General features: G+C 39.4%; 1 protein-coding gene and 1 long non-coding RNA gene across 6 annotated transcripts in view; one reads left to right on the top strand and one right to left on the bottom strand.

The window, feature by feature from the left end:
* The window catches only part of LOC138809801 (uncharacterized), a 28,314-nt gene extending 22,469 nt beyond the window's left edge, over positions 1-5,845 (top strand). Inside the window, exons 2-4 of the long non-coding RNA XR_011366945.1 lie at positions 1,922-2,004; positions 2,710-2,822; positions 5,415-5,845. This is a non-coding gene — a long non-coding RNA (uncharacterized lncRNA). The remainder of the gene's footprint in view (positions 1-1,921; positions 2,005-2,709; positions 2,823-5,414) is intronic.
* Mkln1 (muskelin 1) overlaps positions 1-16,399 on the bottom strand; it is a 278,155-nt gene that overhangs the window by 124,559 nt on the left and 137,197 nt on the right. The window contains exon 1 of one of the 5 annotated variants that reach the window (XM_069996782.1): positions 10,536-10,607. The exons of the other annotated variants lie outside the window; for them this stretch is intronic. Within the exon in view, the coding sequence (XP_069852883.1) occupies positions 10,536-10,573 (38 nt within the window). The 5' untranslated portion in view covers positions 10,574-10,607. Of the gene's footprint in view, positions 1-10,535; positions 10,608-16,399 lie in introns of those variants that run through there. 5 annotated transcript variants of the gene reach the window in all.

Here is a 16,399-nt window from a genome sequence, read left to right as displayed (position 1 = left end):
CTGAGTCCATGGAGACATACACAATGATTTTGCATACCAAAAACTGGACAGAACTAGGTGCCAGTGGATCATGCTTCTAATCCTAGCTACTCAGGAGGCTGAGATCTGAAGACTGTGGTCCCAAGCCAGCCAGCCTGGGCAGGAAAGTCCATGAGGCTCTTATCTCCAATTAATCAGCAATTTTTAATATATTTTATTGTAAAGATACTGTACAAAGGGGCTACGGTTACATGAGTAAGGTAATGAGTATACTTCCTATCAAGCGTTGTTACCCCTTCCTTTGCTTTTCCCCTACTATCCTTTCTTCCCTACCTCCCCATCTTATTCCTCCCCTTCCCTCCCAAAGCTGTAAAGTTAATTTTCCGCATAGTATCTTGTGCAAACCAGCAAAATTTGGAAGTAGATCTTTGGCTGAAGTGGTAGAGCACTAGCCTTAAGCGAAAAGCTCAACTACAACACTCATGCTCTGAGTTCAAGCCCTAGTGCCAACACACACACACACACACACACACACACACACACACACAAATAGAACAACTTTTTGCCTTCAGGAGAACAGAATCTAAAATATTTATCCAATGGGATAATATATTTCAGTACTTTATAGTATAGTATTACTGTCTTATAATTTGTGATACTACTAGAGCTAGTCTACTCTTCATAATATAGTAATATGATAGTGTTGAATAAAACAAGCTATGCATGTTTAATTTATCAAAACCTATATAGTATGAAGTAAAGACGTGGGAAGGGTTTCTATCATTTTTAAGAGATTGCTTACATCTAGGGAGAGATGAAGATGGAAGGACCTTTTCTTGCAACAAAATTATTTCTATTTAAAAGTATGAAAAATACAGCAAATGGTTATCACTCATCAAATCTGGATAGGTGCCCTCACAGGTGACTTTGAAGGTCAGAGCCATCATAGCAAAAGGATCTTCCGAAGTCCTTAGGAGTCCCAATTACAGAAAAGTAAAAATCTTGCTTTGTATAATGAGCCACCCTCACAAACACAAGTGACACTAATGAGCTCTCTCCATAGTGCAGTACACTGAGATGTTCTTCCTTAGTGCAGGAGCTAGTGTACAAGTCCGTGTACACTCCCTTTCCCAGGTGCCCTGTGGGAGGGCCCTCCATCTTGGAACATCCTAAATAGACCAGAGATACAATGGAATGAAGACTGGAATTTGTCCATCTGTGGATATAATTATAATAGTCATACCCAGAAATTCCCAGCCCTACCTGCAAATAAGATTAGCATTTTAATGCTGTTGTCCGTGCCCTGCCATCTGAGACCATACTACAGCAGTTCTGAGGTAAGACTCTGGAATTTATTTTTAAAAGGCTTGTCAAGAGATTCTGATGATCAGACAGGTTTGAGAAATAACTAGTCATGGTTATAGTCTATTAATGTTTTCAAAGAAGTTGAGGAGAGGGGGAAATGAGAGGAAAAGAAGCAAGCAAATTAGAGGAGGAGGAAGGAAATAAAGGAGAGCCAAAGTAAGCCTTCTAGCTCAAAGCTTTCCTTTCACTGTTCTAGAATTCTCCGGCCTTGAATCATCTCTTCATCCCGGAACTTTGCTAGAACTCTAATTATCAGCAACATTCATTTGGCAATTATGTACTTCCTTGTACATTGCTACAATGGCTACTATTTACCCAGTAGGTTTAAGTCTTATTTCTTGAATTCAGCTCTAAGGTTTTCCAGGACAAAGACTCTGTTCATCATTGTATTTTCTAATAGGGTCTAATACAATGACTCAGGGTAAGCAGTAAAGTACCATAATCAAGAATATAACAAAATCATTATATACAAAACCAATATACAAGACTCAATTATCTTTCTTTAAACCAGCAATGAAGAATCTGAAAATAAAATCCAATGCAATTCCAATCATACTCCAAACTGTTTTTCTTGCAGAAAGTGACAAGCTGATCAGAAAGTTCACATGGAGGTACAACAAAAGCAGTCACAATGACCTTGAAAAAGAACAAAGTTAGCAGGTACATATGTCCCAGTTTCAAAACCTAGAACACAGTGATAGTAATCAAATACAAGATGTAAGGATACACATATACATCAAAGGACTAGAACTGAGAGTCCAGAAATCTTCACATAAAGATCAGCTTTTGTTGCTCATGATTGGTGCTCTACTACTTGAGCCATACATTCACTTTTGTCTTTTTGCTGATTAATTAGCGATGTGTCTCTCAGATTTGTTTGTGTGGAATGGTTGCAAATGTGATCCTCAGATCTCACCCTCCTAGGATTATAGGTGTTAGCCACTGGCATCTGGTTTGCTTGCTTGCTTTCTCCTGTCCTTTCTTTCTTTTTCTTTCTTTCTTTTTATATTATCTTTAAGTACAAAGGAGTTGCCATTTAACAAAGTAGTTTATGAACACATGCATCTTAATCAGTTTGTACATCTGTAGTAATAGGGATTGAACGCAGGGCTTCACTCATGTTAAGCAAGGGCTTGACATATGCCTTTAGCCCTTTAGTTTTAATTTATTTTTATTTTTTGAGATAGTTCTCACTAATTTTGCCAGGGATGGCCTTAAGCTTCCAATTCTCCTCCCTCTACCTTTCAAATAGCTGGGGCAGCTTGTGCCACCATGCCCAGATTGAAATTGAAGTTTTGACAAGATAGCCAGACAATTTAACTGGGAAAGCCTAATTGTTGTTTTTTTGTTTGTTTGTTTTTTCAGCAAATGGTGCTGGGACAGCTGGATATCCACATGCAAGACAGTGGAGTGAGAATCTTTCTGAACACCAAACACACAGGAAAAAAATGTATTCAAAATGGATTATACACCTAAATGTAAGAATTAAAACTATGAATTCTTACTGAGCTGGCAGTATAGCTCAGTGGTAGAACTTGTGCTTAGCATGGATGAGAGTTCTGGATTCAATCCACAGCACAAAAATGAACAGATCTAGAGGAAATATACTAGAAAATCTTAATGCCTTTGGATTTAGCAATGGTTTGCTAGATACGTCAACAAAAAAGAAATGAAAAAGTAAGGAAATAGATACATCAATCTTCAAAAGTAACATCCTTTTTTGCTTCAAAAGATAACCAGTAAGAAAGTAAAAAGGCAGCCAGGCATCTCACATCTGTAATCCTAGCTACTCAGGAGGCTGAGATCTGAGGATCAAGGTTTGAAGCCCATAGGCAGGAGAGTCCATGAGATTCATCTCTAATTAACCCATAAAAAGCAGGAAGTGGTGCTGTGGCTCAAGGAGTAGAACACCAGCCTGAAGCATAAAAACTCAAGTCCAAGTACCAGCATATGCACATAAAAAAGTAGAAAGCAAACTACAGAATAGGAAAAAAATCTTTGTAGATTATATATCTGACCAGATATATGTATAAATTCCCAGCCTACGATAGATAACCATATACCATATAACATACAAAAACCTATTACAACTCAATTATAATAATAAAAATCTAGATGTCTCAAAACATGGAAAAGAAACTTTAATTCTTCAGAGGAATACACACAAATGGGCACTATGTACATGAAGAGATACTCATCATCATTAGTAATTAGGAAAACATAAGTTGAACCACAATGATATACCTTTATACCTACAAAAATGTCTGCAATAAAACCAACAATAACAAGTGTTCATGAGGATATAAAGAAATCAAGACCCCCATATATTGCTATGAGCCTGTAAAATGGTACAGACATTTTGGAAAGTGTTTTGTTGGCTCTTTAAAATGCTGAGCATCTACTTGTCAGCAATTTCTCTGTATGCACATAGACAACAAGAGAAATGAAAATATCTCCACACAAAGACTTGTACATGAGTATTCTGAGTGGCATTATATATAATGGGCAAAAGGGGAAGACAATCATGTCCATAAACTGAATAAAGGATAAACAATATGTGTATATCCACATAAAAAACATTGGAGGTACCAATGCAGCTACAGATAAACCTTGAAAAGATTGCTCTGAGTGAAGGAAGCCACTCACAAAATACCACATATTTCATGGTTTTATTTGAATAACTTATCCAGAATTGGCAAATCCAAAGAGACCCCAAGTAGATTAGTGGATGCTAGGGACTGGGATGGAACTGGAGGGGGATTGACAGATACAAAGTTTCTTTACAAGATACTAAACATTTTTCTAAATTAGATGTTTATGGTGGTTTGTACAAGTCTGTAAAAATAGTAAAAAAAAAAACCAGTCAAGTACAAATTTTTCAATGGATGCTTTTTATAGTATGTAAAATATTTCAATAAAGCTATAAAAGAAGTAAAAAAATAACCAAGTTTTGAATTCTGGCCCAGTCAGTTACTGTTGCTATACATACTAAGTTCATTCCTGCTTCAAGATCCTAGCATTTGCTGTACTGCACATCTGTATACTGATGGCTTCTTGTCACTTGGGTTTCCTGAACCTTCATCCAGTTTGTACTATCTCCCCTACTCCTGTCAATCACGATCAGTGCCTCTATTCAATTTTTCTCGGAGTGTTAAGGTGATTTCAGAGAAATCACCTTATTCTAACTTTGCTACTTCTTCACTTGTCTCTCTTAAGGTGATTTCAGAGAAATCACCTTAATCTAACTTTGCTACTTCTTCACTTGTCTCTCATTAGAATATAAATTCCATGAGATCACTCTTGGTACTACTTTACCTTTATTTCTTCAGAGTCTGAACTGGCACTAGTGGTTCATGCCTATAATCTTAGCTACTCAAGAGACTGAGATCTAAGGATCATAGTTCAAAGCCATCCCAGGCAGACAAATCAGCAAGACTCCCATCTCCAATTAACAGGAACTAGAGGCATACTCAAGTCATAGAGCACAAGTTCAAGTCCCTACTGTCACACAAGCAGACATACAGACAGACCCTGGCAACATATTAAACATTTACTAATTATATATATATATATATATATATATATATATATATAGAGAGAGAGAGAGAGAGAGAGAGAGAGAGAGAGAGAGAGAGAGAGAGAGAGAGAGAGAGGGGAGGGAGGGAGGGAGGGAGGTAGAGGGAGAGAGGGAGAGGGAGAGAGAATGGAAGTTGGAAAAGCTCCATACTTCCTTAATTTCTCTAAATCTTCTAACCTACCAAAACAGTAACATTATAATAATAATCCTACCTGGCCCATAGAATTATGAGGAGGATGCATGCTAATGGTAGATATTCAATAAATATTAATAGTAACTATTTCAATCATTACCACTATAATTTAAATGGTCTAGAGGAGGACAAGGAACACCCAGAGTCTGGTATTTCATGAAAAAAAAATGTTTAGGTCCTACCTTTAAGGAAATCCAAGTTTTGCATTCAAGGGCCCTAGAATCTGACTTCTTAAACCAACTCTATAAATAATATCTATAGTTGTTAACATTTTTTTCTTTTCTTTTCTTTTCTTTGCAGGTGGGTGAGTTTAGGATTAAACCCAGGACCTCATGTACTTTAAGCATCTATTCCCCGGCCTGGTAGCTATAATTTTCATTGGGATTACCCAGATTATAAAGAAAGGGAAACAAAAAATCAAGAGGAAAAAGAGAAATAGTAAAGAAGAATGCCTCAGAAAGAACAGAAGAGGAACAAAGGTTATCTCTTTTATGCATTGGTCAGAATCCATTAACTTTTTATCCACCAGTAGTTCAATATTGCACAAGAGGTTAGTGAATATCTATTGAGTAAAAATATAGTAGCCACCTGGTGTCTGACTCTTCCATGTTGACTTACAAGATACAGGTCATGAAGTCAGTGAAGCATAAATGTGAACCAGGTGAGGGGTGAGGCTAGGGGTTGGAACCAGGTTATGTAGCTAGGGAGTGACTTTTACCCACTGATCAACATCCACATCCAGGCTTGTCACTTTTGTAGTAACTCATTATAAGTCAGATAGTGTCATGGAAAGCTATCTTTTACTGTCTTTTGTGAAAGAAATGATAGGCTATAGTGGCATATCAATCAGGAAAATTATGGTTTTGCTCTAAGAACAAATAACCCCCAAATCTCAGGGTCTTACAACACAGTTTTTGTTTCATTCATGTTCTTGTCTACTGTAAGTCAGCTGAGATTTTGCTCTGCCTTCACTCTGAGGCTCAAACTGAGGAAGCAGCTATTATCTGAAACATCACTGGTTGTCATGGAGAAGACTAAGAAAAATGACAAACCAAACTCTGCCCCCAAATCAGTGCACCTCACTGCTGCCCATAGTTTATTGGCCCAAGCAGCAAGGTGAAGAGTTTGAGTTTCCAATCCAGAGAGAGAATAGAAGGAAGAAATGTGGAATGTTTGCAGAAGAGGATCACAACTTACCACAATTGTCTTCACAAATTTTGGAATTTGAAAGGAAAAAATACCTAAAAAAGTTTCTTAAATTTCAAGTGTTCTTTGCAGGAAGGAGAAAATAATAAGTATGTACAAACGGAGCATAGGTACAATGTAACAAAGTACTATGTACAAGAAAATATGCAACGTATTCTAGAATCCAGATATAAGAAAAATTATAAATCTAAGAACATACACACAAAAAAGCTAGGCTCATGGCTGTAATCCTAGCTACTCAGGAGGCTGAGATATGAGGATCGCAATTTGAAGCCAGCCTAGGCAGGAAAGTACTTCAGTAAACTATTTTAAAAAATTTGCTAGAAGTGGAGCTGTTGCTCAAGTGGTAGAGCACTAACCTTGAGCAAAAAAGCTCAAGGACAGTGACCAGGCCCTGAGTTCACCCCCAGGACCAGCAACACACACACAGAGAGAGAGAGAGAGAGAGAGAGAGAGAGAGAGAGAGAGAGAGAGAGAGAGAGAGAGAGAGAGAGAGAGAGAGAGAGAGAAACAAGTCTCTTTTGAGAAATTTGGCTTTCAAGAGAATGCAATTTAGACGATGTGTCTCTCAGACCTCTATAGATTCTTTCTACCCCTTCCAGATGCTCTAGTTACAGGGTAATTCCATGCATTTCTCTGGGGACTGAGGCAGCCTGTCTTTCAGGAAATCAGTACATTATGCAGTAGATGACTTGCTGGATGCCGGGAAAGGACAGATTTCTGATACGCAGAAGCTGTGAGTTAAGAGTAGTGATGGCACTTATTTCTAGAAGATAAAGTATGTCTTATTGCTACCTGTTTTTCTCAAATCTAGAGTTCCCAACTACCCATTTTTAGAAGTGTGGTTGTTATATACTGAACTGTGTCCACATCCAACCCAATGCATGTTGAAGTCCTAAATTCTAGTACCTGAGAATCTAATCATATTTGGAGATAAAATCTGGGATGATCTTTGGGATGAGTGTTGTCCTTATAAGAGTAAAGTTGTACACACACTTGGGAAAGACCAAGGACATAGAATAATAGCTTTTCCGACAGAGACTTTATAAGGAACCAAACATGCTGAGATTTTGATCTTGTACTGCCAGCCTCTATAACTGAGAAATAAATTTTTGTTCAGGGTATGAAACAATTTTATAAGAAATACGTCCTGCAGCCAGGTGCTGGTGGCTCATGCCTGTAATCCTACTACTCTGGAGGCTGAGATCTGAGGATCATAGTTCAAAGCCAGCCTGGTCAGGAAAGTCTGTGAGACTCTTATCTCCAATTAATCTCCAGAAAATCAGAAGTGGTGCTGTGGCTCAAGTGGTAGAGCACTTGTCTTGAGCTGAAGAGCTCAGGGTCAAGCCCAGAGTTGAAACCCCATGACCAACAAAAAAGAAAGAAAAAAATACAACCTACATATAAAAATAGTACTGTGCTTTTGTTTATGTGTACACATGGTGATAAAGATTGAATCTGTGGCCTTGTGCATGCTAGGCAAGCATTCTGACACTAAGCTACAATCCCCAAAACAGGCTTTGAGTTATTGCTTTATACACTAGTGGGTTGGGCAACATCTTTGGACCCCTGTCATCAGTGGTTTGAAATGTGAGAAACTGCAGAACATTGAGTCCTGCACAGTGGTTGACCTTTGTAGGCCTCTGGGAAATCCTTGAACTCTTGGAATGCCCTATTTACCAATCCAAAAGAAAGTAAATAGAGGGGTCCCAAAGGGTTCATGCCTAATTACCTGGGAGATAAGAAACATCAAAGTTAAAGATAGCCTAGGCACCATGATGTATAATAAAGAATTTGAACAGAAAAAAAAGATAGCCTAGGCAAAAATGTTCACATGAGCCTTTTCAATCAATATTTGGACTTAGCAGCATTAGCCTATAACACTACTATTGTGAGAAGCACAAATAGGTGGATCATGATCCAGGTGCATGTATAGGGAGGAAGTGAGGGACCTTATCTTAAAAAAAAAGGACTAGAGATATGGTTCAGAGGTACTATGCTAGCCTTCCAGGCACAATGCCTTGAGTTCAAGCACTAGCATCATTAAAAAAAAAAAGTGAATACTTAGATTACTCCATACCCTTGGGATTTTCATCAACTGGTAAAGATGCATACAGATGTACTTAAAACCAGAGAAAATGTCATTTTAAATCATGCTTAATTACTGAGAACTCTTAATAACATGAAGAAATGATTATATTACAAGTTAAAAATTCAGCATGAAGAATGAGAATGTATAGACAGAATCACATTATCTATGTAATAATATGCATAGCAATTTATACACAGTTAACATTAGCTTCTCCTTGTGATGAGATTATAGTTTATTTTGTTTTCTTCTTTATGCCTCTCTGCATTTCTGAATTTTTCATATTAAGTATGTGTTATTTTTATAATGGTTGTATTTTAAAGATGGAAAATTGGAGCAGAGGACATTTCCAGGAGATGCAGCTCCAGAGCTTACATGTCATCTCCAAATACCAATGAAAAGCTGTTACCCACCTGTCTTCTTGGGATTTCATGTCAGAATATCCTCCTGCCTGGGAACTTTTACTTCTACCTACATGTCTATCAACACCAATCCTCCTCTCTTCCCACTTCTAACTCCTGACTGAACTTAGACTTTTCTTTCTTAGACTCAGTGTCTACCCCATTCTTAACAAGTGATCCTGCTTGATCTTGTTTTCCCTGCATATGCCTTGCTCTCTCAACTTCTTCTACTCTGAAGTTACCTTCAACTCCACACTGGCACCTGTGTGCACCATGAATAGGGTAGATGGAAGGTAATGGCTGGGAATGTGGCTTAGTGGTAGAGTGCTTGCTGGGTTCGATTCCTTAGCACCACATAAGCAGAAAGAGCCAGAAGTGGCTCCAGTGGTAGAGTGCTAGCATTGGACGAAAGAAGCTTAGGGACAGTGCCCAGGCCCTGAATTCAAGCCCCCCAAAAAACAGAAAAGAAAAGAAAGTAATGGCACAAAAGGAAAGGGAGGGGCGAGCACTTTGTCTTGTGAGAATCACTGTTGCTTTGGTTTACCCTTTGTCTCACCATTTTGTTGTTCCTTTTTCCTTCCCCAAATCAGATAAATATATATACAAGAGACAGGGTACCAAAATCAAATACAATGGCAACAGGGGATAAACCAAATGGAAAAAATGAAAGAAAAAATGAATAATTTCACACAGTACATTATGATTGGTGACTTTCTAAAGACATACAGGCATGCTTAGCCAAGTTCTTCCATTCTTCTTTTTAGATATTGTATGCACAATGAGGGTATACCCTGGCTGTGCTCCTCCAGATTTAGTTCAATCCCCACCCTTAGTGTTTTGAAGGCCTTTCTTGGTCAAATGTTGCCTATGATAGAGGAAGTCTATGTAATTTTGAAACTCAGTTAACAGTCATATTATCTCTCATAAGAAACAGGCTTTATCATTAATCAGCGTTGCTATGGACTGAATAACATCCCTATCCAATTTGATGTGATAGACCCCAAGGTGGTAGCATTTGGACATGGTATAGGCAAGAGGTGAATCGGCCATAGGGGTGGAGCCCTCATGAATGAGATTAGGACTTTTACAAAAAGGAGCCCAGAGAGTTCTCTCCCTCTTTTTCTGCTATGCAAAGACACAGCACGAAAGCAACAGTTGGGTCTTGGAAGGGCCCTCATGAGAACCTGACCATACTGGTACCCTGATCTTACATTTCTAACCACCAGAACTGTGAGAAATAAGTGTTTGTTACTCATAAGCCTCCTGGTCTTTAATACGTTCTTACAGCATCTTGAATTGACTAAAATAAAGGTGATATTTTGGTTTCTATCTGATCACTTTTTGATTTCTCATCTTGACCAGAATTGTGGATGGAAGGTGTGTAAAGAATGTTATTCATGTGCAAGGCATGGTAGTTAATGCTTACAAACCCAGCACATCACAGCTTGAGGCATCATATCTTGATTTCAAGCTCAGCCTAGGCTACATAGCAAGTTTGAGACTAGCCTTACCTGCAGAGTGAGACTGACATCCAAAAAATTATGAGATGTTTCGACTAACTCAAAAAACAAATAATGTAAGAGCCAATTCTGTCTCAGCCCTAATAAAGTAGCCTGAACTATTTTATGTTTATTTAATCCTTATGTGCTAGTTATAGTCTGTTCATCTCTATGCCAAAATACTCAAGGAAACAATTTAAGGGAGAAAGGATTTCTTTTGTCTCACAGTTCCGGGGGTTTCAGTCCATGGCTGGCTAGCTCCATTACTTCTGAGGTAGGAGAAAGTAGAGAATCATGGAGGAAGAGAAGAGAGGAGCAATGATGTTCACTTCACAGCAGCCAGCAAGCAGAGAGCAAAAACAGGAAGGATATATGTTGGCTTCAAAGGCTGATCGCAGGGATCCATTTCCCGTAACTAGGCCCTCCCTTCTACAGTGCACTATCTCCCAATAATCTGTTCAAATATTGAATCTATCAGTAAACTATTGGTTAAATTGGAGTTTTCATGATCTGATTGTCTCTGGAAAAACCCTCATAGATACACCCAGAGATGTACTTTCCTAATCCAGTGAAGTAGACAATCAAGATTAACCATGACACCCCATAACCTCTAGTATTTCCACATATCCCATATAAGGAAACAAGGATTTAGAGAAGTTGAGAAACTTGCCCAATATCTCAACTGTTTGTGAGTGGCTGATGCCAACAGTTTCAAAGCCCAAACACTTTGCACTGCTTAAGAGTTTGTCTTTGCACAGGGCGTTGGTAGCTCACGCCTGTAATCCTAGCTACTCAGGAGGCTGAGATCTGAGGATCACAGTTCAAAGCCAGCCTGGGCAGGAAAGTCCGGGAGACTCTTATCTCTAATAAACCACTAGAAAACCAGAAGTGGCACTGTGGCTCAAGCAGTAGAGAGCTTGTCTTGAGCTGAAGAGCTGAGGGATAGCTCCCAAGCCCAGAGTTCAAGCCCCACGATCCACAAAAAAAAAAAAAAAAGTTTTTCTTTGCTTGTAAGACACTTTTTGAGGACTGATGCATCCATCTTATCTTTGTTAATATCTCATCATGGTTAATAAATAACCAGCTAAGCTATCAAGAGAGTAACATGCAAAGGATGCAAACACATTACAAACAAATGACTAGGAGCAAAGTGATTATACTACTGCAGACTATAAAACAAATCTTTTTCTCCCAGGCTTCTCAGAGACTTTTGCACAAATGACTAGCTCTGTCCCTGATTTGTACTTTAGCTTCCTAGTTACAAAATAATTCAATAATGCCCTTAAGTCAGGCCACACTGTCATATCTGTCTGAGACTGGACTCATCACGTTTGTCCTTTCACTCCTACTTGCCATTAAAAATAAATTTATGTCATTCTGCCATGGGTAGCATATGGAGTAAAGATCATTATCATGAATAATGGATTATCTTAACAATATATGAAAACCAGAAGTAATGGATTGATGAACAGATGATATTAAAATGTCATCAGTAGGTGGTTGACCCTTTAAACAGACAAGCCAAAGATGATGTTTGGACCTTTGGTCACTAAACCATAGTCCCTCTCAAAGTGAGCCAAGGGACTCATAGATGACAGCCCAGACAGTGTTTACAGAAGTATGAACTATGGGGCTGGGAAGGTGGCTTGGTGGTAGAGTGCTTGCCTTGCATGAGGCCCTGGGTTTGATTCCTCAGCACCACATAAGCAGAAAAAGCCAGAAGTAGGGCTGATGCTCAAGTGGTAGAGCGCTAGCCTTCAGCTGAAGAGCTGAGGGACAGCGCCCAGGCCCAGAGTTCAGGCCCCACAATTGGCCAACCCCCCCCCCCCAAAAAAAAACCAGAAGCATGAACTATTACTATTCCTTTTTTATCTTCTCTGAAAAAGCTCAGAAAAATATAAGAATGCCCCACAGGCCACAAAGCACGTTCCTGATTTTACTCCAGGAAAATTTGATACCAAGAAATGGACCTTTTTCAAAATAGTCGTTTGAGCCAGATAAGAAAAGATGGCCTTTCATAGAAAATTCCATGCCTCCAAATCCTTACCATCTTCATTAGAAAAGTGAAAACATAAGCTCACCAGCTGGTGTCTACTGCTTTGTAGCACCATAAAACCACATAAAGAGCAATGCTGAAAGAAACTAGCCTGCCACCTTTCAGCTCTGTAAAGCTTCAGGTAGGTGATCATGGCAAAGAGAGACGTGATCAGGTTGGTGATGTTGGCAAAAAGAGAGACTTTCTACGTTTCTCTTTTTCTTATCTTGACTAGACTGATACTTTTTGGTTCTAAAATATTTTATCTTTCAGCTTTGCATTACCTGTCTTAGTTTCTGGAAAACTAAGACTGGTAATTGGAGTATTATATTTTGTAGTGACTCTGTTGCTTCAGTGATTCTGTCTGTCTATCTGTCTGCCTGCCTGATGTCTCTCTCCTTTTTATATTCTTCAGTGTTTTTCCCCTTCTACACAAGATTAAGGCAAAACTGTTCAGCACTCCATTCAAAGTTCTTTGTGGTTGTTCCCTGCCACACTCCCCTCACTCCCAACCAAACACATACTTGATACCTCTGGTCATTCTAGAGTACTTAGACCTTCCCATAATGCTCTTACTGAAATACCAAGTATTTACTGAGCATGCACTCAGGGTTCCTTAACACATTCACCCTGATAAGTGGTTATATATACTATATTATGTTTGCTTGAATGTCTTTCATTAGGACAGAGCTCGCTAATGTATCAAACAGGCTGTAAAATATCAGTAGATGAACACAATAGGTTATTTCTGGACATGTAACAGTTCAGTGGTGGCAAATAACCTTCTTTTTAGGTTTCTTTTCTTTTCTCATGGGACTTGAACTCTGGGCCTGGGTGCTATCCCTGAGCTCTTCAGCTCAAGGCAAGCACTCTACCACTTGAGACACAGCGCCACTCCTGGCTTTCTGGTGGTTAATTGGAGATAAGAGTCTCACAGACTTTCCTGCCTGGCCTGGCTTTGAACTGTGATCCTCAGATCTCAGCCTCCTGAGTACTTAAGATAACAGGTGTGAGCCACTGACACCCAGTTTAGGGTTTCTTTATGTTGCAGCTATGCCATTCTTGAAGCTTCAAGAGTCCTTCACTTCCAGAAATCAAGATTCTGCTGCCTCCAGCAGAAAAGGAAGGACAGACACAGCAACTTTTTAACTGGGCCTAGACATGATGCCAATCACTTTGACCCATATTTACTCCAATGGGAACGGGGGTCTCCTGGCCCTGCCTGCATTTGTCGGGGATGGAAGTTGTTGGGTCATTCTTATCTTCCATAAACAATGTCATACTCTGGTGGGAGAACACAAGTCTTTGGTGGTTTCTTTGGTGGTTTACTAGGATCTCATGCCATCCCTTGGCTTTTCCCCTTGGTGAAGGCTTGTTCCAGCAAATCTCAGTCCAAGTACTACCTCTTTTGTGGAATGTTACCTGGCCTATTTGGGCAGATTTAGGTCCTCTGTTTCCATATCTCCTGGGATTTGACCTTTTCCACAGTATAATAGTAATCACATGATGCTGTGAATGAACTTTGGTTCTCTCTTTCTTTCCTTCCTTCCTAATTTCTTTCTTTCTTTCTTTCTTTCTTTCTTTCTTTCTTTCTTTCTTTCTTTCTTTCTTTCTTTCTTTCTTTCTTTCTTTCTTTCTTTCTTTCTTTCTTTCTTCTTTAACTGAGGTCTAGAGTCAAGCCTTCAAGCTTGTTAGACAAGCACTCTACCACTTAAGCCACACACCATCCCTTTATGTTTAGTTTTTGTTTGTTTTAAGATAGGGCATAGCACCTTTTTCCCTGAGCAGCCTCAGACCTACAATCCTACTTCTACCTTCCAAGTAGCTGGAACTACAGACATACACCACCACACCTGAATGGATACTTTTTTTTTGGGGTCCGGTCGTGGGGCCTGAACTCTGGGCCTGGGCGCTGTCCTTCAGCTCTTCAGCTCAAGGCTAGTGCTCTACCACTTGAGCCACAGCGCCACTTCCAGCTTTTTTCTTTTTGCTTATGTGGTGCTGAGGAATCGAACCCAGGGCCTCACGCATACAAGGCAAGCACTCTACCACTGAGCCACCTTCCCAGCCCCTGAATGGATTCTTGAGGGAAGGAATTTTTTCATGTTACTTTTACATTTGAAAGCGTAGGCATAGTGTCTGGTATGTGGTAGTTTACGATGCTATTGAATGAATGTGTGTTTTGAGTAGCCAGACCAAGGGATGATTACCCTAAGGAAAGAAACTGGTTCTTACAGATGAACAGAGATTCAGCAATATGAAGAAAACTAGTCATTTAATGTTATCCAAGATATTAAAAAATAGTTTAAATAAATACATAGAACACATAAAATACAAGTTATAATTAATATTTTTCATTAGTCTTGTTTGGAGTCTTTCCAATAACCTCCATATGGATAGAGATCTTTATTGTCTTTGCTCTGGCACCTAGTACACTGTCTACCATATAATAAATAAATAATCAACAAATATTTTAGAATAAATGAATGTATCAAGAAGTGAATAAGCCAAGCATGATGCTTCATGTCTATAATCCTAGATACTTGTGAGGTAGAGTCCAGGAGGACTGTACTTTGAGGCTAGCCTATGCCCCCTTCCCCCAAAAAATGTTCATGAGACTCCATCTCAACCAGTAAAAAGCTAATAAAAATGAACAAAAAGGGTGGTACATGCTTGTCATCACAATTATTTAGGAAGCACAGATAGGAATATCATTGTCCTGGTTGGCCTAGACAAAAGCATGACACCATTTTAAAAAATAATGAAAGCAAAAGGGTTTTAGGGCATGCATCAAGTGTTAGAATTCTTGCTTGATAAGCACAAAGCCCTATGTTCAAGACCCCAGTACTGGGAAAAAGAGAAAGCAATGAATAAATGAATCTTCAAAATTTGTGGCTTGGATTGTAACAGCAAAGGACAGATGCACCAGTATAATGTCACCAGTTGTGACTAGAAAAACAACTCAGAAAAAAAAAAACCACCTCAGAGTTCCTCAGGACCTTGCCACCCTTACCTAGTGCAGCCCCATGTCATTATCCTTTTATATAAGAAGATGAACAAGCATTATTTGAGGAAGCTCAAATCTCAATGGGAATGCTAGCCTGTGAGTGAATGGGGACAAATGGATATCTCTAAAGCGATTGAACTGTGAAATAGCCTTTTTAAATTGGTTAATGAGAGAAACAGGAAGAAAGTGTGCAGGCAATAATGGAAGTCAAGACAACTGCAGAAAGTAGATTGAACATAGACAAAACTTAATTTTTTTTTTGGAAGAAGTACTGCAGTGGTCCCAATGTCACATCACTCCAAAACTCTAGTGCTGGAACCTGACCTTAAGATAGGGCTTAGATGGGCTGGGAAAGTGGCTCAGTGGTAGAGTACCTGCCTTGCATGCATGAGGCCCTGGGTTCAATTTCTCAGCACCACATAAGCAGAAAAAAAAAAAAAAGCCAGAAGTGGCACTGTGGCTCAAGTGGTAGAGCTCTAGCCTTGAGCTGAAGAGCTGAGGGCAGTGCCCAAGCCCAGAGTTCAGGCCCACAACCGACCAAAAAAAAAAAAAAGATGGGACTTAGAGATTAGGTCTTGAGACCAGAGCCCAGGTGGAGATCCCCAGAGAGTTCCCTCACCCCTCTCACCACGTGAGCACACACGGAGAAGCCATCATCTCTGAACCAGGAAACTGCCCTTACTAGACACAATCTGCCAGTGCCTTGATCTTGAACTTATAACCTCCAGAACTGCGAGAGACAAATTTCTGTTGCTTCCAAGCCATCCAGTTTCTGGCGGTTTGTTTTAGCATCCCTAATGGACCAAGGTAGATATGAAGACAAGTCTCTAAATGTTTCACACATTTATATCCTCATAGGTCCTACATGACATAGTTTGGTTTAGATATCCCATGGGGCAGCGTGCAGATCACTTGTTGGCTTTATCATGGGAATCATATGATGAGAAGGACAGTGTGTTAAGTTCCAGAGTAGCTTACAATCCACCTCTCCGAATGAGTTCTGTCCAGGTAACTGGAAACACTGGAAAGTTCTATTTATTAACATGAG

The sequence above is a fragment of the Dipodomys merriami genome, unplaced genomic scaffold, assembly GCF_024711535.1.
Source record: "Dipodomys merriami isolate MVZ:Mamm:240054 unplaced genomic scaffold, mDipMer1.0.p SCAF_5, whole genome shotgun sequence".
Taxonomy (NCBI): Eukaryota; Metazoa; Chordata; class Mammalia; order Rodentia; family Heteromyidae; genus Dipodomys; species Dipodomys merriami.
The sequence above is the reverse complement of the archived record's forward strand: the minus strand, read 5'-3'. Positions and strand labels throughout refer to the sequence as shown.